At 47.8% G+C, this 20,531-nt stretch overlaps 1 protein-coding gene and 1 long non-coding RNA gene across 6 annotated transcripts in view; one reads left to right on the forward strand and one right to left on the reverse strand.

Annotated features, from left to right (window-relative positions):
* The window catches only part of sptbn5 (spectrin, beta, non-erythrocytic 5), a 36,825-nt gene extending 20,719 nt beyond the window's left edge, over nt 1–16,106 (forward strand). For 2 of the 4 annotated variants that reach the window (XM_026300736.2, XM_026300761.2), the window contains exons 46-81: nt 250–438; nt 598–753; nt 1,180–1,371; nt 1,461–1,556; nt 1,867–1,988; nt 2,058–2,172; nt 2,246–2,359; nt 2,721–2,842; nt 3,012–3,174; nt 3,267–3,455; nt 4,074–4,151; nt 4,286–4,458; nt 4,625–4,715; nt 4,962–5,108; nt 5,353–5,490; nt 5,749–5,916; nt 6,046–6,134; nt 6,313–6,499; nt 6,713–6,781; nt 6,898–7,041; nt 7,180–7,376; nt 7,616–7,820; nt 8,304–8,483; nt 8,553–8,708; nt 9,193–9,410; nt 9,936–10,125; nt 10,202–10,378; nt 10,588–10,695; nt 10,898–11,797; nt 11,946–12,002; nt 12,283–12,366; nt 12,462–12,553; nt 12,935–13,051; nt 14,159–14,355; nt 14,441–14,591; nt 16,006–16,106. In XM_026300736.2, the coding sequence (XP_026156521.1) occupies nt 250–438; nt 598–753; nt 1,180–1,371; nt 1,461–1,556; nt 1,867–1,988; nt 2,058–2,172; nt 2,246–2,359; nt 2,721–2,842; nt 3,012–3,174; nt 3,267–3,455; nt 4,074–4,151; nt 4,286–4,458; nt 4,625–4,715; nt 4,962–5,108; nt 5,353–5,490; nt 5,749–5,916; nt 6,046–6,134; nt 6,313–6,499; nt 6,713–6,781; nt 6,898–7,041; nt 7,180–7,376; nt 7,616–7,820; nt 8,304–8,483; nt 8,553–8,708; nt 9,193–9,410; nt 9,936–10,125; nt 10,202–10,378; nt 10,588–10,695; nt 10,898–11,797; nt 11,946–12,002; nt 12,283–12,366; nt 12,462–12,553; nt 12,935–13,051; nt 14,159–14,355; nt 14,441–14,591; nt 16,006–16,030 (5,796 nt within the window). In that variant the 3' untranslated portion in view covers nt 16,031–16,106. Of the gene's footprint in view, nt 1–249; nt 439–597; nt 754–1,179; nt 1,372–1,460; nt 1,557–1,866; nt 1,989–2,057; nt 2,173–2,245; nt 2,360–2,720; nt 2,843–3,011; nt 3,175–3,266; nt 3,456–4,073; nt 4,152–4,285; nt 4,459–4,624; nt 4,716–4,961; nt 5,109–5,352; nt 5,491–5,748; nt 5,917–6,045; nt 6,135–6,312; nt 6,500–6,712; nt 6,782–6,897; nt 7,042–7,179; nt 7,377–7,615; nt 7,821–8,303; nt 8,484–8,552; nt 8,709–9,192; nt 9,411–9,935; nt 10,126–10,201; nt 10,379–10,587; nt 10,696–10,897; nt 11,798–11,945; nt 12,003–12,282; nt 12,367–12,461; nt 12,554–12,934; nt 13,052–14,158; nt 14,356–14,440; nt 15,269–16,005 lie in introns of those variants that run through there. The other 2 variants (XM_026300828.2, XM_026300909.2) reach the window with 1 other exon arrangement.
* LOC113126828 (uncharacterized) lies at nt 13,747–19,031 on the reverse strand. 2 transcript variants are annotated; one of them, XR_003295347.2, is made up of 7 exons: nt 18,327–19,031; nt 16,555–16,608; nt 16,259–16,366; nt 15,952–16,093; nt 15,367–15,470; nt 14,675–14,774; nt 13,747–14,520 (listed from the first exon to the last, which is right to left on the reverse strand). It is a non-coding gene; the product is annotated as an uncharacterized LOC113126828 (long non-coding RNA). The 2 variants fall into 2 exon arrangements; XR_003295348.2 differs by having other exon boundaries at nt 16,259–16,396.
* Between the last annotated feature and the right edge of the window lie 1,500 nt (nt 19,032–20,531).

Raw genomic sequence — 20,531 nt, forward strand, 5'->3', positions numbered from 1 at the left:
CAGCAAAGGTTCAGATTTGATAAGTGGAATATTTTGCAGTTTGACTTGACAAGTGATTGTTGACTGTTACGTCTCGTATTGGTTCCTGTGGTTCAAAACAAACAAACTAAATGACAAGTTACAGGAAATAATTAGTGACATTAATGAGCAGAATTTTTGACGTTATTTGATAAGGGTCTTTTACTGATCGGGGCCACCTTAGTGATCCTTTACACTGCTGTGACGTGCTGCTCCCTCCCTTTGGCCCAGCTGTCCTCTCTGAAGCAGCTCGCTGAGCGTCTGAAGGGTCAGCTGAGCAGAGACAAGGGTGCACGGGTCCAAGCCAAGCTCAAGGCCCTCCTCCACAGACGTGCTAACATCAAGGAGCTGTCCGTCAAGCGCAGGGAGGAGCTGGAGCTTTCCAGGCTGCTGTGTATCTTCAACCGAGATGTCGCCCAGGTAACCAGCTGACCAATCAGACGTCTCCACCGCTAGAACATCCCAGAAAATTAGTTTTACACTAATTGACACCAAACAGCAACTAGAGTTTTAGTTCTGGTTCTGTTCTGTTCTGTTCCTAAATGTTTGATGCACCTGGCCTCTGTTTGTGGCTGCCAGGCTGAGGAGTGGGTCTCTGAGCGGATGCAGAAGATGGTGGAGGACAGTAAAGCCGACCTCAGCAACCTGCAGACCAAGATGAAGCTCCTTCAGAAGCATCAGGTGTTTGAGGCTGAAATCCTGGCTCACAGTGAGATCATCAGATCTGTGCTGCTGGTACGACAACACGACTTAGTGAAAGTGAGGATAGCAGGCGTCAGATACTGGGCCCTGTGGAAGGATATTATCTCCTCTGTGTTTATGTATTCTTTGGATTTATACACTGTTGTGTGGACCTGAGTCATAGAAAGATGAATAAACATTAGGAAACACACACTGTGTTCATCCACCTTAATGCTCCCAAGCTGATCCTTTAAGTTTTGATGTTTTTCTGGCAGAACAGAAAAACATTGTGATCTCTGGTTTATCCAAACAATGTCTGGAATAATGGAATGAAATATAACACAGAAGCGCACAGACGTGTCATTACGACCACAAGCTGCAGTTAGGGGGCGCTGTGGCATGGAAGAGCAAGCTCAACCCTCCACAATGTCCATGTTGAAACATCACCACGCAGGCTTCCATGTTGTTCTGTGCCACCAGGCTGGTGAGGAGCTGGTCTCCCTTCACCACCCGAGGTCCAAGGAGGTGAAAAAGAGCTCGGCCGTTCTGCAGCTGCACTGGGAGGAGCTGAAGAAGGCGGTGGCAGCCCGAGGGAAAGCTCTGGAGGATAACAGAGACTTCCTGGAGTTCCTACAAAAAGTCCAAGAGGTGGAGGCCTGGATCAGACACAAGGTGGGACAGATGGAGGGACAGTGTGTTCGCAGTGTGTTCGCAGTGTGTTCGCAGTGTGATGCCTCTGTCCTCTCTGACCTGGGTTTCAGGAGGTAATGATCAACGTTGGAGATCTTGGAAAGGACTATGAACATGGCGTTGAGCTGCTGAAGAAACTCAGCGAGTTCAGGGGAGCAGCAGATGGGGTGAGACAACAGTGTGTGTGTGTGGTCATTAAATAATGAAAATGTCCATATGGTGTTTTGTTTGTTACTGAAGAACAGCTATGCTAACTGCTAATCAAGTTCTGCTAGTGATCTTTCCTACAGCTACTTCACAATAAAAGACCTCCTGCCAGTTTTTTGGTGTGAAGCTTTTAATGTGAAAGAGGAGGTAAAGTTTAGTTTGGTGTCATGGGGCTGCTCCGCTGTGCTTCAGTTGTGATAAGCAACATGGACCGTACATGTCCCTAATGAGGATGATGATGATGCTGATGAAGGTATAATTAACCTGTAGGAAGTGACGGTGGACGACGCTCACATCACGGCCATCAACAGACTGGCAGGCCGGCTGGAGAAGAGACAGAGCGCTGACGAGCTGGTGACTGTCAGGCAGAGGAGGCAGCAGCTCAACGACAGGTAACACACACCTTCCACACATTTCACTGTGGGTTGTTCCACGTTTTACGCCAAAGTGTCGTCTCTCAGGTGGAGCAGGTTTCACGGAGACCTGAACACTTACAAGAAGAAGCTGGAGGGGGCGCTGGTGGTGCACGCCCTCATCAGAGAGCTGGAGGAGGTCAGAGACAGAGCCAACGAGAAGGTCGGTCTCATGTTTCTCCCTGAACGTCCGGTACCTGCTGAGAAACAGGCTGACGTCATGGTTCTTCCTGCAGATGTTGCTGCTGCAGGGCCAGGACTATGGCTGTGACGTTGAGAGTGTAGAGAACCTGATCAGACGTCACGAGGAAACAGAGAGAGAGGCCGGGGTCATCCAGGAAAGGTCAAAGGTGAGTTGAGGTGCTACAGTGGGGCGCCACATTTAACCTCAGCCTCAGTCGCCTGGATGGGTTTTTATTTGTCCCTGTGAAGCTACAAAAACCACCTCACGACCTGCTGGTTCCCCTTCAGCACTGGATGGAGGCAGAAAACAGTGTCAGTGTGAGGACGGCCTGTATTTGTCTTCATCAGCGTTTAGAAATAATAAAACCAGCTCAAACCAGGAAAATCACCTTTGACAGGTGGAGTCGTCTCTTCTCACTGCTTACTTTTACAAATCTCTTATGACATCCTGTAGTGGATCCCTGGTTCAGTTCCCGGAGGGAGCAGATGACAGGAGAATCTAACTCTCACTTGACCCTGTCCCCCCAGGCCCTGGAGAGAGACGTGTCAGATCACCTCAAGGCTCGATCAGTGATGAGCGACAAACTGAAGAACACACAGAAGGAGGTTCAGAAAGTTCTGAAGACTCTGGACAAAGAGGTCCAACACAGGTGATGCCCACTGGCTTTGGTACTGGCTGACGAGTTCTGTACAGTTTGAAGGCTTTAATTGTCCCATCACTGTTCGACTTTCTGCTCTTTCTGAATTGTGATTCTGAAAAAAAACCAACCTGCTAGCTCACAGGTGTGACTGGATCCAGGTGATGTGTGTTGTTTTTAGGAAAGAGAAGCTGCAGGAGGCTCACCAGCTGCAGCTGTTCAAAGCTAACCAGCGCCTCCTGCTGGACTGGAGTATGAAGCAGAGCAGTGAGATGGCAGACAAAGGTCTCCCTAAGACCAGAGCCGAGGCCGAGCGGCTCATCGAGGAGCACCGGGACAGGAAGGTGAGGGCCGTCCCCGGAGAACCAGCTCTGTGTGGTGGAGTCCTGCTGTAGAAACAGTCCATCAGATGTAGCGTTAAACTGTTTTCTTCCAGACGGAGTTCGACGCCCGTGCCGAACGCATAGACTCTGTGCAGGACTTTGGTCTCAGTCTGATCCGGTCCGGTTACAGTTCAAAAGCAGAGATCCAGAAGGCTCTGAACCAGCTGGAGGAAGCCAAATCTGGACTGGACCGAGCCTGGCTGGACCGCCATAGGACCCTGGAGCAGGCCCACACCCTCCAGGTGATGGTCCAGGATTAAAGTTCTGTACTGCAGGAGCTCATGTATATCTGCTGTGATCATTTTGATTTTTCATCACAAAAATCTAAAGCCAATAGTTCAGTCACTGTCCAAACACAAGCCTTCACTCAGAGGGAGGAGAAACCATGGATGGGAGCAGACTGGTACTTTAGGGTCCACATTGTTTCCCATATTTTATTGGCTGTTTATTCTTTATAACAGTGTCAGTTGTTTCTGAATGTGCCTGAACAGAAGCTCTAAAGTATGAATCTGGTTTTTATGTACTTTACTTTTCCAGAATACTATGACTGTTGTTAAAACAGGCAGTACCAGGATGTATGAGCATCTGGGCTCCAGGAGCTGGAAGGGTTTTGGTGCCACTCTTTACAAAACTGAACATGACAGTGGTTTGTTCACATTCAGGTCTCAGGTCCAAGGAGATCAGGGCTCGGTCATGTGGACTCGTAGGATGATGGTGCACAGTAGTGCAGGGTGAAGTAACGAGCTGGTCCAAAATGTAGAAAAGTGTGCGACTGCAGACTGAACTCTGGCTCACATGTTGGAGTTCTGGTTCTGTAACCTCCAGTCCCGGCTCAGTTTTATGGTCTCTCCACCCTGCAGGTCTTCCTGGTCTCTGTGGAGCAGTGTGAGAGCTGGCTCAGCAACAAGGAGGCCTTCCTCGCCAACCAGGACCTGGGGGTAAAGAAAAATAACCTGTGTGACGCCTGCAGCTGAAAAAATACCGTATTGATTTGGCCAAGGGGTAAAAAAGAGACTATTCTCTGAGGAGGGGGCAGCTCAGTTTTCCTCTCACAGGTCCTCTGTGTTTTCAGAGCTCAGTGTCGGAGGTGGAGGCTCTGCAGAGGAAACAGACTCAGTTTGAGGAGGTTCTGGAGGCTCACGTGGAACAGCTGGAGCAGGTGCAGGAACTGGCCCAGAGGATGATCCGGCAGAAACACTACGACTCCGACAACATCAGAGCCAAGAGCAGAACCCTCGCCACCAGGTGAGAGAGAATCACTTCTGAAGAGAGTGGTGTCTGTGAGCACGTCTGTGAGCACGTCTGTGGACTGATGGTTTCAAACGTCAGTGCACGTAAATCTGCACAACAGTTCAGTCTCCGCTTTGTCCTTTATTGCAGATTTGACTTGTTTTAACCTGTGTGTCTGTAGGTGGAGGGAGCTGCAGCAGAACAGCAGGTCTCGACACAAGGCTCTGGACCAATCACTGCAGCTGCACCAGTTCTTATCCAGCAGCTATCAGGTGCTCTACTGGACCCTACTGGACTCTACTGAACCCTACTTTACTGTACTGGACCCTACTTTACTGTACTGGACCCCACTCTACAGTACTGGACCCTACTTTACTGTACTGGACTCTACTGGACTCTACTTTACTGTACTTGGCCCTACTTTACCCTACTGCACTCTGCTGGACTTTAGCGGACTCTGCTGGACTCTGGTATACAGAACTGTCCAGGTGTGACCAGTAAATGTGTATGTTTTCCAGGTGTGTGTGTGGCTGAACGAGCGTAATGCGGTAGCGCTGGATGAGAGCTGGAGGGAACCAACCAACCTTCAGGCCAAACTGCTGAAACATCAGAGCTTCGAGGCCGAGATCCTCGCTAACCGCTACAGAGTGGACACTCTCAGCCAGGTGGGTTCTGTGTGTGTGGTTTTTGTACCATGGATGACATGTTGTTTGGTCCTTACCTTCAAAAGCCTGTTTGAGTGTTCCAACCTGGTTTGAAGGTTCAGGTCAGAACGAGGTCAGGGGTTCAGTTGTGATGCTGTATGGGACTTAACCCTGTGAGATGTGTCTGTGGAAGCTCAGGTTAGGGTAAGTTCTCCTGAACCCAGTCAGATTTTCTCCACCTGACCTGTCACTATCATGTTTTCAGGAAGGAGAGAAGCTGCTGTCAGAGAATCGCTCGGCTGAAGCGAAGGTTCGACCTCGACTCCGTGAGCTGACGGGCAGCTGGGACGCTCTGATCCACAACTGTAAGGAGAAGAAAGTCCGACTGCAGGAGGCCTACCAGGTACAGACGCACATATGGGGTCATTTACACACCAGGCAGCAACATGTATGGGACTGATTTTCCAAAGGGTCAGGAGACAAGTGGAATAATGAGCAGAGAAAGACCTGGCTGGTCCACAGCTGCTGTATGTGGCAGCTGCACATTATCAGAACTGACAACGCATTGAAGTCCTGGACCCTCTCTGACAGAAGGGGGACGAGCTCCTGTGCTGTATTAGCACAAACTGCTGAGGTGTCTGTTGTGCTTTCTGGGCTTTAGGCGCTGCAGTTCCAGCGCTCGTTGGATGACGTGGAGCAGAGTGTGGGCTCTGTGGAGCGAGAACTGGTCAACGAGGACTGTGGCAGCGACCTGCCGTCCGTCAACAGGCTGCTGAAGTGTCTGCAGGCGCTGGAGGAGGAGGTGGACGGACACAGGGACAGAATCCAGGTATTTCTGACCAAACCCCCTAAATCTTCAGTTTCATACACGTCCAACCAGAAAACAGACACTTCTGTGTAGGAAGTCCCATGGCTGTCCAGCCCAGCGTGCTGAACATCCTGCGTTTTTATTTCCCAGGCTCTGGTGGACACAGCAAAGATGTTCCAGTCTCAGGGAAACTTCCTGGCTGAGGAGATCCAGTCCAGAGTGGTCCACACCATCAACAGGTCTGAGAACTCATCCATGTTATGCTAATGATGAAAACACACTTTAATAAACATCACTTCTTTCTGCGGAAATATTTAGCACAGCACAGAAGTGTGTGGTACTGCAGTACTTCTAGTGTTACTGCAGTAAAGGCTGTCAGTACTTCTTCCACTGCTGGTAACAGGTGTGTGTCCACAGGTACAACAGTCTGTCACAGCCCATGCAGAGTCGCAGGGAAACCCTGGAGGCCTGGCAGGTTCTGTTCCAGTTCTGCAGAGACATGGAGGAGGAGGTGGCCTGGCTCAGGGAGAGACTGGCCTCCACCACGGCCACAGACTGGGGCAGCTCTCTGAGCAGCACCCAGCAGCTGCTCCACAAACACCAGGTAACAATGACACCTGCTCAAATCCGCAATAATCTCATTGCCGATTCAGATGAAGGAGGATGTAAGACTCAGTGACGTACGATAACAAAACAAAAATCATTCTCAGGTCAGAAAAGTATGTGAAAGGTATTTGTTTTCAAAAAGTCTGGACAGGAAGCTCAGGGTCAGTTTGTTCTGTTTATTCCAGGAAGTATTCTAAAACTTCTCTTTCAGGCTGTGATGCAGGAGATCTCGAGCCGCGCCCCGCTGGTCCAGGCGATACAGGAGGCGGGACACAGTCTGGTGAGGGACCAGTCACTCAGCACTGTTGGTGCCAAGTTCAGGTGTTACTGGAGCAGGTGTGTGATACAGACATATAGAGTCTGTTTATGACACGTACACTACTTCAACCTTCTCAGGTCAGAGGTCGTCACTTTGCGTCTCACGATATTCGGGAGCGTCTGGAGGAGCTGAAGAGTCTGCATGAGGAGCTGATGATGGAGGCGGAGAAGAAGGGCAAGCTCCTGCAGGAGGCGCTGAACATCCACAGCTTCCTCACAGAGGTACCACTGAGCCTCCATGTGACCAGGGTCACAGAATAAAGCTTTGTCTTGGATGTGGTGGCTAAAGAACAGGACTGTGTGTGTGTGTGTGTGTGTGTGTGTGTGTGTGTGTGTGTGTGTGTGTGTGTGTGTGTTGAGGTGTCGGAGCTGGAGCTGTGGATGGAGGAGCAGAGCGCCGGTTTAGAGTCTCAGGACTGTGGGCGGAGCGAAGAGGCGACGGAGGCTCTGCTGAGGAGGCTGGACTCTGTGGACGTGGAGCTGGAGAACCAGAGGAGGACGGTGGAGAGGCTGCAGGAGAGCGGAGCGTCACTGCAGCTGCTCCGACATCCCAACAGGTGAACACACTCATGGTCAGCGCTGTTCACAGCAGCACAGGTGGGAAGTAATGAAGCACAATTACTGAAGTACTGTCCTGAGGTATTAGTACTTTACCTTTACTTCACCTTTACCAGCTGCAACAGGGGAGAGTATTTTTACTGCAGTAAAGGATCTGTGGACATATTTACTTATTTGTGGACATGTTTTGTTTTGTGTATTTGAAACTAAATAAACCTGGTTTCTGTCCCCGTTCCAGCTGCCTGGTCACCGAGTCTCTCCCCGCTGTTCTCCAACACTTTGAGACTCTCCTGCGACTCTCCGCCTCTCGCCGAGCCGCTCTGGAAGATCAGCTCCGCCTCTACGTGTTCGAGAGAGAGGCTAAAGAACTACAAACATGGCTGATGTCCAAGAAGAGTGCTGCAGAGTCTGAGGACTGTGGACAGGACCTGGAAGACGTAGAGGTGAGTCACGTGAGGACAAGATGCTGTGGAAAATGTTGTTTCCGTCCAGCTGAAAAACAGGAAAACCTGTGTTGAAGCTTCCTTCTGGTGAAGAACAGGAACTTTGGCTTTAAAGCAAATTCACAGGTTATTGTTGGACTTCAAGTTATTTCATTGCTGCTCTGATATTCTCAGATCTATGCACTGAAAATGGATTTGGCCTGGTGGGTTTGCACAGTTTTTCCTCCGCACCACTTTGTTTCCAGTATTTCAGACTTTGTGTTGTATCTGATTCATCATCCCAGCTTGGATAATAACAGTATGGTAGCGGTTCCTGTGCAGATAAATGTCTGTGAATTCTTTCATATTTTGAGTTTTTGGTTGTTTTGTTTTTAATGTTTTGATATTTTGGTGTTTTGTACTTTTTGTTCGTCAGACTAATGGAGTTATTATTATTATTATTATTATTATTATTATTATTAGTGTTGTTCTTTTCATCTTTAGGTCCTTCAGAAGAAGCTGGAGGTCCTGGCGTCGGAGGTGTCTGGTCTGGGTCGCAGCCGGCTGACCTCGGTGCAGCAGCAGGGCCGGGGGCTGCAGCAGAACGCTCGGGCCCGGAGCAGAGACGATGCCCTCAGCAGACTGTGGGACGACCTCAACAGCAGCATCAGGACCAGAGAACAGGTGTGTCACTGGTGCACGGTGCGGCCTGGTGTTATAGGTCACAGGTGGGTAACAGTCCGTGTTTTACAGAATCTGCAGTCTGCCAGGGAGATTCACCAGTTCGATCACGACGTGGACGAGCTGAAGGGCTGGATGGCTGAGAAAGAGGCTGTGCTGGACTCGGAGGACCAGGACCATGACCTGCAGTCCATCCAGACTCTCCTGAGACAACACGAGGCTCTGGAGGTAGGAAAAACCTAGTGGAACCTAAAAGCTGAAAGATGTGGCAGCCAACAGGAGAGAGACAAGGCTGTAAGTGTGGTGTACTCAGGATAACGTATGAATCCATAATCAAAAACCAGCTCCAGACCCTGCTGTGAACAGAGAGAAGATGCAGTGGAACCAGGGCCCATTGGACTCTGTTCCTTCAGAGACTGTAAACAGTGATGGCCATTCTCAGCGTCTGGAGCTGGTTTTTGGAAAAAGAGGGGCCTCCCCATTGTTGGTGAGGAAGAACCATGTGAGCCAGGTCAGCGGTGTGGCTCCCTGCTGGGTTTTTAATAGTTTTGCTGTCGGTCTCTGGATGGGATCTGGACTCACAGACACACTGAATCAGCACATAGTGACTGAAAGCACTGAGGTGTGTGACTGCTGGTTATACTTTTCTAACACTCAGACCAAGACGTGCTTAGAATGAATTAAGTGCCTTGTTGCTGGTGTCTCCCATCAGAGGGACCTGGTTCTGATCTCTGAGGAGGTGACGAGGAGCAGGGAGGAGGGTCGAGCTCTGAGCCGACGGCAGCCACAGGCCAGATCCCCCATCACTCAGAGGCTGGAGGAACTGGAGGCCAGTTGGACCAGCATCCAGGACAAAGCCTCCCAGCGCCGCGTCCGACTGGGCCAAGCTGAAGATGTGCAGAAATACTTATCACACTGCACTGAACTCATGTAGGTTCTCATTTGTCTGGACTCAGTAGCTACACTGGGAGACTGGGCTGTACTGCAGCAGGTGCTGATTTTAGTTCCTAACACTTTACAGCAAGTGACAGGTGCTTGTGTGTGATGCTTTTTACGCATTAAAACATCTGATTGACCTGGTCCACTCTCAGTAGGTTGGATTGATTAGTTTGTCGTGCAACAAAAGATGTAGCCCGGCGGTTTCCAAAGTTTCTCATATCCTGACACTTATTAATGTGGGTTCTTTTCATGGTGCCCCCCAGAACAGACAAACTGTGTCACTGAAAGTATGGGCCTGGTTATTTTCAGACCTGTTAGAAAGAGCAGTCTGAGCTTGGTCAGAACGTCCTCCCATCATTGTTCCTTATGGGTCTGTACCAGTACAATAAACCAGTCCAACTGTACCTGTCATTAAGCCTCTGGGCTCAGAAATGCAGCTCGGCTGAGTCTTTCTGTTAGGACTCAGATGGGATGTGGAGGCGTAACGATCATGAACCTGCCCATGTTGTGTTCCAGGGCCTGGCTAAAGGAGATGCTGTCTCTGGTGCGAGCGGAGGTGCAGAATGTGGAGGGAACCGACCTGGAGCAGCTCATCAAAAAGCACGACGAGTACCGCGTCCAGATCGACAGGCAGCTCAGCAAATCGCAGGCTGTGAAAGACGCAGGGTGGCGCCTGACAGGCGGTGGAAACATCATGTCCCGAGAGGTTTCAGAGCCAGACGTTTTTAAACGCTTATTTTAAATCTGATGGAACTTCTTACCTGAGCTCACTCTCCTCCCAGGTGGAGCAGCGTGTCTGTGAGCTGGAGGAGCTGGAGGTGCAGGTGGAGAAGGTTTGGGAGGAGACCAGGCAGCTGTATGAGGAGCAGCTGGAGGTGGTGCAGCTGCAGAGGGAGCTGGAGCAGGCGGAGCGCTGGCTGAGCTCCTACGAAACCACTTTGATGGCTGAGGACTATGGGGTAGGTCAGGATCAGAGGGTGTGGCTGAAAGTCCATTTAAATACATGTTGTACTTCTGTATATGAGGTATTTGTACTTTACCTGAGTATTTCTATGTTGTGCTACTTCATCCTTGGACTTCAGACCTTCAAACCTTGGACGTTTACCAAGATTACTAATGGAGGACTTGGAGGGTCAATAAATGTGTGTTGTTGTATTGGTTCACCCAGGACTCTGTGACTGATGTTATGGAGCTTCTGAAGAGGCAGGAGGACTTGGAGGCCATGATCCAGGCCCAGAGTGACCGCTTCATCGCACTACAGAAGAAGAAAACACAGGTTGGCGGTTCCATGATTTTGTGTCTTAAAAACCAAGAAAAACCATGAAAGTTCACGTCTGAGCAGGTCCAGCACTGAGTTTTCCCCATGAACACCAGCATCACAGTTATCACCTGAAGAATAAGTAGAATAATGAGTAGAGACTTTATGACTGTGGACTGTTTCTCTTTGTATAAATCTCAACATTTCTTTTCTGGCCCAGAGGGAGAAAAGACTGGGTCTTCATGGAAACGAGGAACTCCATGACAGAAAACCTCCAGCCAGAGTTTCCACCCTAAGGAGGAGACCGTCAGATCCCAACAGCCCGCGGGTCTCTTCCTCTACGGACATCGTGCGGCGAGTCAGCAGCAGCAGGCGGGCTGACAGAACAGTCAGACCGTCCACACTGGACAAGAAAACAGAAAGTCCTCGGGTGGTGACCGGTCTCACCAGATCTGCTGGCCCTGCTCTGGGCCTGTCTCTCCACCCTGAACCAGAGTTTGTTGCCAGCAGCAGGTCTCAGGAGGAATCAGCTGACAGTCCTGACACCTCCAGCCCGCCTGTAATGCCCTGGAGAAGTCGAATCAGACCCTCAGTTCCTGACACTGCTCTGAGAGTTTCAGATGACTCCTCCTCTCCCAGACATCCTCCATCACCTCCAGTCTCCTCCAAACCTCCTCAACTCCCTCGAACCTCCAGCTCTTCATCTAAAGAGACTCCTGAGGAAGACCGCCAACCCAGATCCAAACCTCCTCTGGCTCCGAAGCCCAGACTCTCCTCTACTGAGCCGCTACTCATACGCGGCTCTGAGCACCAACTGGGAAAGCGTACCGCACCACCTGACTCCCCTCCACCAATCAGACAGCTTGTTGCTCCCACTGAGCCTCCCCCTCCACCTGCTGCAGAAGAACAAACTCCCCCTGAATCGCCATCGACGAGGAAACGCCTCAGCAACCTTGAAGCTCAGGTCAGCCAACAGCCCGACCTACCTGATGCTGCAACTAATCAGGCTCCACCACCTGCACCAATCACAGCCGAGGAGACTGAATCACCTGACCCAGCTCCTCCCACATCAGAGCAGCCTCCATCTCCTCCACAGGATGAAGCAGAGCCCAGAGCAGAGGTAAACAGTTTTAATGTCATTATTATCAACATATATAAATCATACACTGCATATGAATCAGCTGCTCTAGTCTAAAAACAAACAGCAGCAGGTCCCTGACTCTTGGTGGTGGGTCAGATGGTTGTTACTGTGACTGTCTGTCTCACAGGTCACAGCGAGGATGGAGGGGAAGCTGGAGATCAAGCTGAAACATGGAGGAAACAAGGTGAGACAAGTTTTCTCCAGACAGTAAACAGGAGGATCCGGGGATCCACCCACTCTGCTGCATTAAAAACTGAATGTGTGAAATCACTTTGTAGATTGTAGGTTAAGTGAAGATACAGCTCAAACATTTCCCCTTTGAGACAGTAGTCTGATGTTTATTTTCTAGTTTTAAAGAAACTGGAAAATAATAAATGTCACATTAAAAAGTGACTGATGCAGCTCTGTTGTCTCTGTGCTTGGTCTGTTTGCTGGTTCTGCTGGTTCTGCTGGTGCTGGTCCAGGGTCTGGAGCACTGGGAGGAGGTGTTTGCTGTCCTGCAGGGCGAGACGCTCAGCCTGTTTAAAGACAGAGCAGCTGCTGCAGAGGTATGAAAACCCACCACACCGGTCACTAAGACTCAAAACATCCAAGCTGGTGTCGGTGATGAGCAGCTCCGTTTCCCTGTGCTGTGTTTCCACAGAAGGCCTCTAGGTGGCCTCCTATCAACACGGTTGGATCCGTTTGCAGAGAGAACTCGTTCTTCAGGAGGAAGGACAACACGTTCAAACTGATGTGAGTGGACAGTTTTTAACCTTCACAGCTTCACTGGATGCTGAGCTGAGTCTTCCTTCAGGTGCTTCTAAACCTAGAAACTGTTCTTGTTCTACTTTGTTTGAAACATGTTTTCTCAGTTCCAGCCTGACATGTTTGGCATCTCCACCATAGCTCAGAATATTTTCATGAGTTCCAGTGAAGTTACACAACAGTCTCTGGTCAGCTACAGTTTATATGTGTAAAAAAAAATGGTCTGGTGACAAGAGGAAGGACAAACCAACTTCCAGTGTCTTAGTTTTGGGTCCATTAGTCAGATTTTGTGTTCCTCAGCTGTCCGTCTGTAGTCGTGTAGAAAAGTGTTCGGTGTTTTGTGGTCGACCGTGTGTTGTACACTTTCAGACTGGAGGATGGCAGCCAGTACGTCTTTGCAGCATCCAGCAGAGAGCTCCAGCTGCTGTGGGTGAAGAAGCTCCAAAACCGCCCTGAATCTAGCAGCAGCGACTCGGAGGACTCGGGGTACGCACACAGACACACACACACTGTACTCTGTGCTTGTGCTCACCTTAAATAGGCTTCACAAACATCTGTAAACATGTTTTTACACAACCCAGCAGCTCTGATCCCACTAAAGGTAAACAGTGATGTTTCTTTAACGCTGGTGGAGGCTGAGCTCTGAGACTCCGGCTGGTCAGCAGCTGATTGGACGTCACTCACAGAGAAAAGTCAGGAAGCAGAAAAACCATGTTTGAAACACCTTCCTGGAGTAAAGTCAGGTTTACAGGGCAGCAGATATTTGTCCATGGTTGAGTTTCTACCAGTTTCTGTCACAATACTGTGCAAAATTAATAAAACCAAAACTAATGGTGTGACCAGGCTCTCAGTAGCTGACAGGCTTTACGCTCAGAGCTCTGCTACAACAATATTTTGGTTGGTTGTCATTTTTAGAAGCAGCAGGATTATTCCTGTTTTGATGGAACTAGTCCTGATCCGAAGAATTTCACTTTTCAAAAGGTTTTCCTGAGACGAACAGAGAGCCGCTGATAGAAAAGCGCAGCGTGGACGGTTCTGTTTGATGGAGTTTGAGACTGAAGTGGTTTTCTTCAAACAGCGCAAAGTAATTTGACTTTGACTTTCACGTGTACCTGTTCACACTGTGCACTGTGGGGACCGGGACTCTCAGGTGGGCAGGAGGCCAGAGAAATGAAACTCACTGTCAGCAGGATTTTTCTTTAATGATACTTTGAAAAGTTGAATTACATTCAGCGGCACAGAGGAGGAAAAGCACACGGTGGCACAGGACACGCCTGCAGAGGCAACGTGAGCACAGCAGACAAAAATACATCCAGAGACATGTTAATTTAACAGAGTTAGAAATGGAAGGAACAGACATTGTGGTTTGAACAGCAGTAAGTGTTGAAGTTAGCTGTTGTCCCACAGATGCTGCAAAGAGGATACAGCAAATCACATCTCTGCTTCCCCTGCTTACACTCTGTGCTAAGCTAAGCTAAGCTATCCTAAGATAGCACTGTCAACAAGAAACTAATCTGATCTCAGAAGATAAGCTAACACATTAGCTCTCTAGCTAATAATCTGTGCATGTTCTCTGCTGCTCTTGTTGTTCAGGCGAGCGTCATCTGTCAACCTGAGTTTGGAGAAGTTAGCAGAGGCGCCAGATGATTCTTCCTTGTCCAAACCTGATGACAGGAGAGCTGAGAGCCTGGAGAGACAGTCCTCCACGGAGGGCCACCCTCCTCCCAAACCCCCTCACACCTACTACAACAAACACCGTTATCCTAAGGGGGGGGAGGTCGGGACCACGGGTGAGGCGACGCAGCAGGTTTGCATGTTGGTCTCTTAGTGTCAGTGATTCTGTGGCTGATTCTGGTGGTTCCCTGTTGATGACAGGTACACAGAGCCGCCAAAACCAGCCTCCTTCTGCACCTCCGCCTGCACCACCGAACACTGAGGACCCGCCCACTGTGAACCTCCAGGGGACAGACGACATGAACAAAGACAAGCCGAGGATAAGCGTCTTCAGGAAGTTTTTCACAAAGAAGTAGGGAGTCATCGATCATCAACAATACTCAAAGAGTAAAATTATATTTGGTGGGAAGTTGTCACAAAATCAGTGAGCCTTACCTGAATTCAGCAGGTCTCAGAAAGAGTCGACTGGTCTCTGTTCCCTGCTTCTCTCTGTTCACAGCAACGTCTGGAGCTGGTTTTTGCAGCAGATGGACTCCTGTGAACAAATCTGTCACATTCAGAAGCAGAACCAGTTGTCGAGGCATCGTTGGGCAGAGTTGATGCTCTGTGTTTTAGCGATTTTCAAAAGATGTGTTTTTTTTATTAATGAGCAACAAATCCAAACATCTTCAGACTCATCCTCTCCTGCTTTCAATCAGATCAATCAGTGAATCATTGAAAATAACGAGTCAGATTAAGCCTGGTGACAAATCAGGAGTTCATACACTTCTTCACTGAGGGAAATTAAAGTCATTGAAGTGTTCGAGTCATTCAGACAAACTAACTCCACTTCATGAAGCATGAACTTCATCATTTCTCTGTGGGTGTTTCTGCAGATCACATTACAACGATCTTATTGATATTCTCATGTTATTGATTACTGCAATATTTAGTCCTCACAGGGAGCAGATGATAGAAAACAAGTTCACAACTGCACAAAAATGGTGAAAATAATTGAATTGTTCAATAAAGTGATTGTTTCAACACTGATCCTGTGGACGGTTGTTATTTTCCACCTCTCACTATGGACACTACTAGATGGTGAAAATGCGGCTTAGTATAGTAAGAAAATAGAATGAAAACAATACTTAGTCATGGATGGATTGTCAAACAGGCCTGCTGGGCAAAGGATCCATAGTCAAGGGGGTCTTGTGGTCCCTTGAGCAGAGAACCATGGAGGGACTGTCCACCCCTGTTGGAAAGTCAAACTAATGAGGACAAAATGACTGTAAAGACAGAAAATAAGCAGAAAATGAAACAAAACTACAGAAAAGATTAAAAAACAAGAAACATCAGAAATGTCTGAAATATGTTAAATGATTAAAAGAAAATACAAAATAAGTAAAATAATATCCTGAGGAGAGGAGAGGTGGGGCCCTTTTATACGTCTGCCCAGGTGCCCTAATCCGTCAGTGAGGATAGTATGTGGGGAAACGTATGGATCAGTCCCTGGGCCTGCTCTCTTTTATTGAGTATATTACTTAAGTAAAACTACAAAACAAATAACAATCAAAACGTACTGTAATGTAATGAAACTGTTTCTGGGTCAGCTCCCAGTTTTCAGCCTGAAGAAACTGACACACTCATTCTGTCCTGCTCCTGATTTTCTGTTCCTGTTTGTGTGAGTGGGAGCAGCAGCACCAACACCTGTGATTTATGAGCTGCTGTCTCACCTGGATCATCATGATGTGGAACTGAAGACACCTTTCTTTTCCTCTTGTCAACAGGCAGCTGAATGAAAAGGCCCAGTGATGATGACGATGAGGAGGAAGAACTGGTGCTGGACTGACTCAGCTGTGATGATGCTGATGGATCCTGGAAGAAGGGGGAGGATCAGGAGACAGCAGTCAGACAACCTTAAGGTGAGACAGGTGTAGGTAGGGGGGGTCTCTACCTGTCAATCTCTAACCCTCCCACCCCGTCTGCCTACAGCTACTTCAGTTGTGAAAAGTGGAGAATAATAGTCCAGGTTGAACTTACTGAGTTGAGTCTGTTCTTCTTTGATTCACGCCTTTTTTCACTGCTGTTAAAAACGTGGTGGCTCCGCCCAGCGGTGTCTGGCCCCGCCCCAATGTCAGCGGCACTGCCCTGCACCAACAGGAAGACATGAAGCACCACCTGTGAATGGACATTTCCTGTTTGCTGTCAGATTGTCTGTTAGTCCTTATGGCTACTACACTTTTAGCCTTTTAATGAAGGAGGAAATATTTTTATTATGATAAACGATTAGTGTGAAATAAGATTAGAGGAGAAGATCGTGAAGGTCGCCGTCTAACCTGCACAGCATCAGGCGACCGAGCTTCTCCCCCTCAGCACGTCATCCATCACACCTGAAACAACAACAGCCCAGTTAAAAACCATCAGCTCTTCTGTTATTAATCATCAGTTACTCTCCCTCCCACTGAAGACAGAAATCTCAACCTCAGAAAAATACACTTTCATTTTCACCAGCTCTTCACTTTCCAGTTTATTTCCCAACATTCCTACAATTTCTCCTGAAAATGAATCAATCAGATCAATAATAACTGACAGTCTGTTGTCAAACAGTAATATTGAAAATGTCATTGTTCCAGGTTGTCAAAGAAAAAGCTGCTGGTTTTCTTCTCTCTCAGACGGGAAAGTGAAGTTTGGGCTTTTGTGCTTAAAAAAAAAAAAGAATTGATCCATCACCAAAATAATTTTGTCAATAAACTGATCGATCAACAAATCGTTGAATGATCTGAAAGAAAACAGAGAAATTCTGAGGCCTCAGAGAAAGTGAGACCAGACAATGGGACTGTTTTCACTGAATAAATGCTTCATCAGTTATTAAACCATCAGGTCAGTTGATACTTTCAGTCCCTGGATTTAAAGCCTTTGACTTTTGAGGCTGAGTTGGTGAAACAAAGCTGAACCTTCATGTGATTAAATAGAAACTGGATTTTTTACTTTTCTACCTGTGAATCATTGTTCAAACCCACATCTGGAGCCTTCAGCTCCCATAACACGCAGTAACCTGTGTCGTGGATGCTCGTCGGCCTGGTGGTCACCAGAGGACGCTCCGTTCTTTCCAACCGTGACCTGACGACAACAAAACCTCCAGGTAAAGTGAAGGTTCAGTCAGAAAACAGAAGGGACCAGGTCCAGAAGGAGAGAACCCGTCACAGCTGTTTAAACTTTGTCTGCAGCAGTTTTTAGTTGTTCTGCTCTGAGCTGTTTGAGGAGCCAGAGCAGCAGAAAGTGCTGATGTTCCCAGATGTCAGTTTAAACACGTCACAATATTTTGGACTCGTGACTGGGCCAGTGTTTCATTCTGCCCCCTGTACAGTCCCCTGACCTGGAAGAACCTGGTCAAAGCTGCTCTATTGATAAAGTTTGGACTGATGCATATTTTAGCACGTCCTTCACTTTCCCCTGATCCTCAGAGTCAGAACCAAACCTTTGGACTTTTCATTAAAAACACAAAAACAGCTCCACAAACGTCACTCAGCTGTCAGGGCTTTACCTCTGGTGTCTGCCGCTTTCTGACCAACACGCTGCCGCAAAAACAGATCAGACGCTGAACTGCTTCATTTTTATTTCTCCCAACTTTCCCTGACCTGCTGATGTTAGCATGTTATCATCTTAGCCCGTTAGCCTGTTAGCATCTTAGTCCGTTAGCCTGTTAGCATCTTAGTCTGTTAGCCTGTTAGCATCTTAGTCTGTTAGCCTGTTAGCATCTTAGCCCGTTAGCCCGTCAGTCTGTTAGCATGTTAGCCCGTTCGTCTATTACTCTGTTAGCTTGTTAGTTCGTTAGCCTGTTAACATCTCAGTCCGTTAGTGTGTTAGCATGTTAGCCTGTTAGTCTATTACTCTGTTAACATGTTAGTCTGTTAGTGCGTTAGACCGTTAGCATGTTAGCTCGTCAGTCAGTAAGCATGTTAGCCCGTTAGTCTATTAGTCTGTTAGCATGTTAGCATGACACCGCGACAACACAAACAGCCCTGAGCGAAACCTACTGACCTGGTTTTCATCTGAAAATTACCGGTGACAGAGAAAAGGCTGAGCGGAAAATATCCACGTTACTCACCGGCCCTGGTCCGAGGTCCACGCGGCCCAGCGTGCAGGGAGCAGCCCCGGCCTTGAGTAGGAGTCTGTCCGAACATCCGGGCTCGTACCGGCCTGAGCAGGAGAAACAGTCCGCGGAGACATGTTGGGGTTGTATATGGACAGGATCCACTTGTTTTCTTTAGCCCGAACAGAGGCAGGCGGCGCTGTGTCCGAATATCCTCCCTAATGGCTAAATCTGCCATAAAACAGAAGGAGAGAAAAACTTCTTCTTCTTCTTCAGCAGGTCAGACGCAGCGATGGCGTTTTGCTGCCCCCCTCAGGTCGGACGCCGCATTTCACATTATGGTCCATTCACTGCTAAAAGCCAGTGGTTTGCAGGAATCCCGGCAGTTTTTCTTACGGTGCATTAGTTGAAGTAACGTGCCCAGCATGAACAGCACACACTGCCCACTGATAAACTCAGTCTGACACATTTCACTGGTTTCACTGGTCACAAATTTCTTGATTTCCCAGAGCTGTGGGGGCCGGACTGTGCACCGATGGTGTGGTGCCTCTGGATCAATATGTGCTGAAGGTCTGTCCACAATTAAAATAATCATAACACACTGAAGTTCTAAGCAGTTTGGTTTGTTTCCAACGTCAGAACTGTAGTTATAGTTTAGGATACAGGATAAAAACGTGGATCTTCATCCAAAACACTTCATCTTTCTTAGACTGGGTAGGTGGGAACATTTCTCTATTTTCAAAAGATGAACTCAGTGTCTTTTTTTTATTAATGAGCATCGAAACCAAACATCTTCAGACTCATCCTCTCCTGCTTTCAATCAGATCAATCAGTGAATCATTGAAAATAACGAGTCAGATTAAGCCTGGTGACAAATCAGGAGTTCATACACTTCTTCACTGAGGGAAATTAAAGTCATTGAAGTGTTCGACTCATTCAGACAAACTAACTCCACTTCATGAAGCATGAACTTCATCATTTCTCTGTGGGTGTTTCTGCAGATCACATTACAACGATCTTATTGATATTCTCGTGTTATTGATTACTGCAATATTTAGTCCTCACAGGGAGCAGATGATAGAAAACAGAAGTTCATTTGATAGAAACATCATGAATAACAGAAAAACACAAACAGGAGCTTTTTTTTCCTATAACTAAGGTTTGTATCCCAGGACATTTAATATTATTACATTTACTCATCAATGATTTTAATGACAGTGCAGTATTTTCATAGTGCAGTACTGTTACTTTTACTTAAGTACAGAAGTACAGTACTTCATTTGCCACCAGTAAGTGAGCATTTCTATGTTGCCCCCCCCCCCCCCCAGGGATCAATAAAGTTTGATGATCAGATTTTGTTGGATCCATCTGATTCTGAAAGGAACTAAAGTTATCAGGTAAATGTGGTGGATATTCCCTCCCACAGTGACAGCGTCACTTCCGTCTCACCTGTGCGTGAACGCAGGTGTGCAGTTCCTCCTCTGAGCCTCACGGTGTCGCTGTCGGTGCAGGGAAGAGCCTCCTGGCCTCCTCCCGGAGCTCAGCCGGACTGAGCGGCCTCCAGCCGCCGCTTTGCCCGCTCCACGACTTCATTTCGCCGCTTGACATCGATTGACCCATGAACCTCTCGGGGATTCTCGGCTCTTTACGTAAACATCTTCTTCTTCTTCTTCTTGTTTCACTGCAGCTCGTTCATACATCAGCTGACACAAAGTTCACACCTTTTCATTGAATTCACACCTTTCAACATAAAACACTATTAGGTATAAGAATCGGAAATTAACAGAACGTTTCAAAGTAAAAGTTGAGCAGATCTGAACAAATGTTCCCAAATGACCGAACCGGACCAGCTGAGGTTGTTACTGCAACAGGATCTATTTTATTTTTGTTTTCAACGACCACACACAAACAGCTGCTGGAAACTAGACGCTTTAATTTAATAAAGTCTCGAAATAAAACGTGATTTATGGGACAAACACAAATCAAGTCGATTGTTGCTAAACAGGCATCAATGAGTGAAAACTGAGCTGAAACTTAATTTTCCTGGAAAATATGGAATCATTTCTCATTATTATGGAATATAAATATGGAAGAATTTCCAGGTGTTTGTATAATATATTATCGGCTTTGATAAGGACTCGGTAAAGTCCCAATTAGTCTTTAATCTGTTTCAGGACGTTTCAGTGTCTCTCCATGAATAAAGGAGCTTCACTGTCAGCG

Source organism: Mastacembelus armatus, chromosome 22 (genome assembly GCF_900324485.2).
Source record: "Mastacembelus armatus chromosome 22, fMasArm1.2, whole genome shotgun sequence".
Taxonomy (NCBI): Eukaryota; Metazoa; Chordata; class Actinopteri; order Synbranchiformes; family Mastacembelidae; genus Mastacembelus; species Mastacembelus armatus.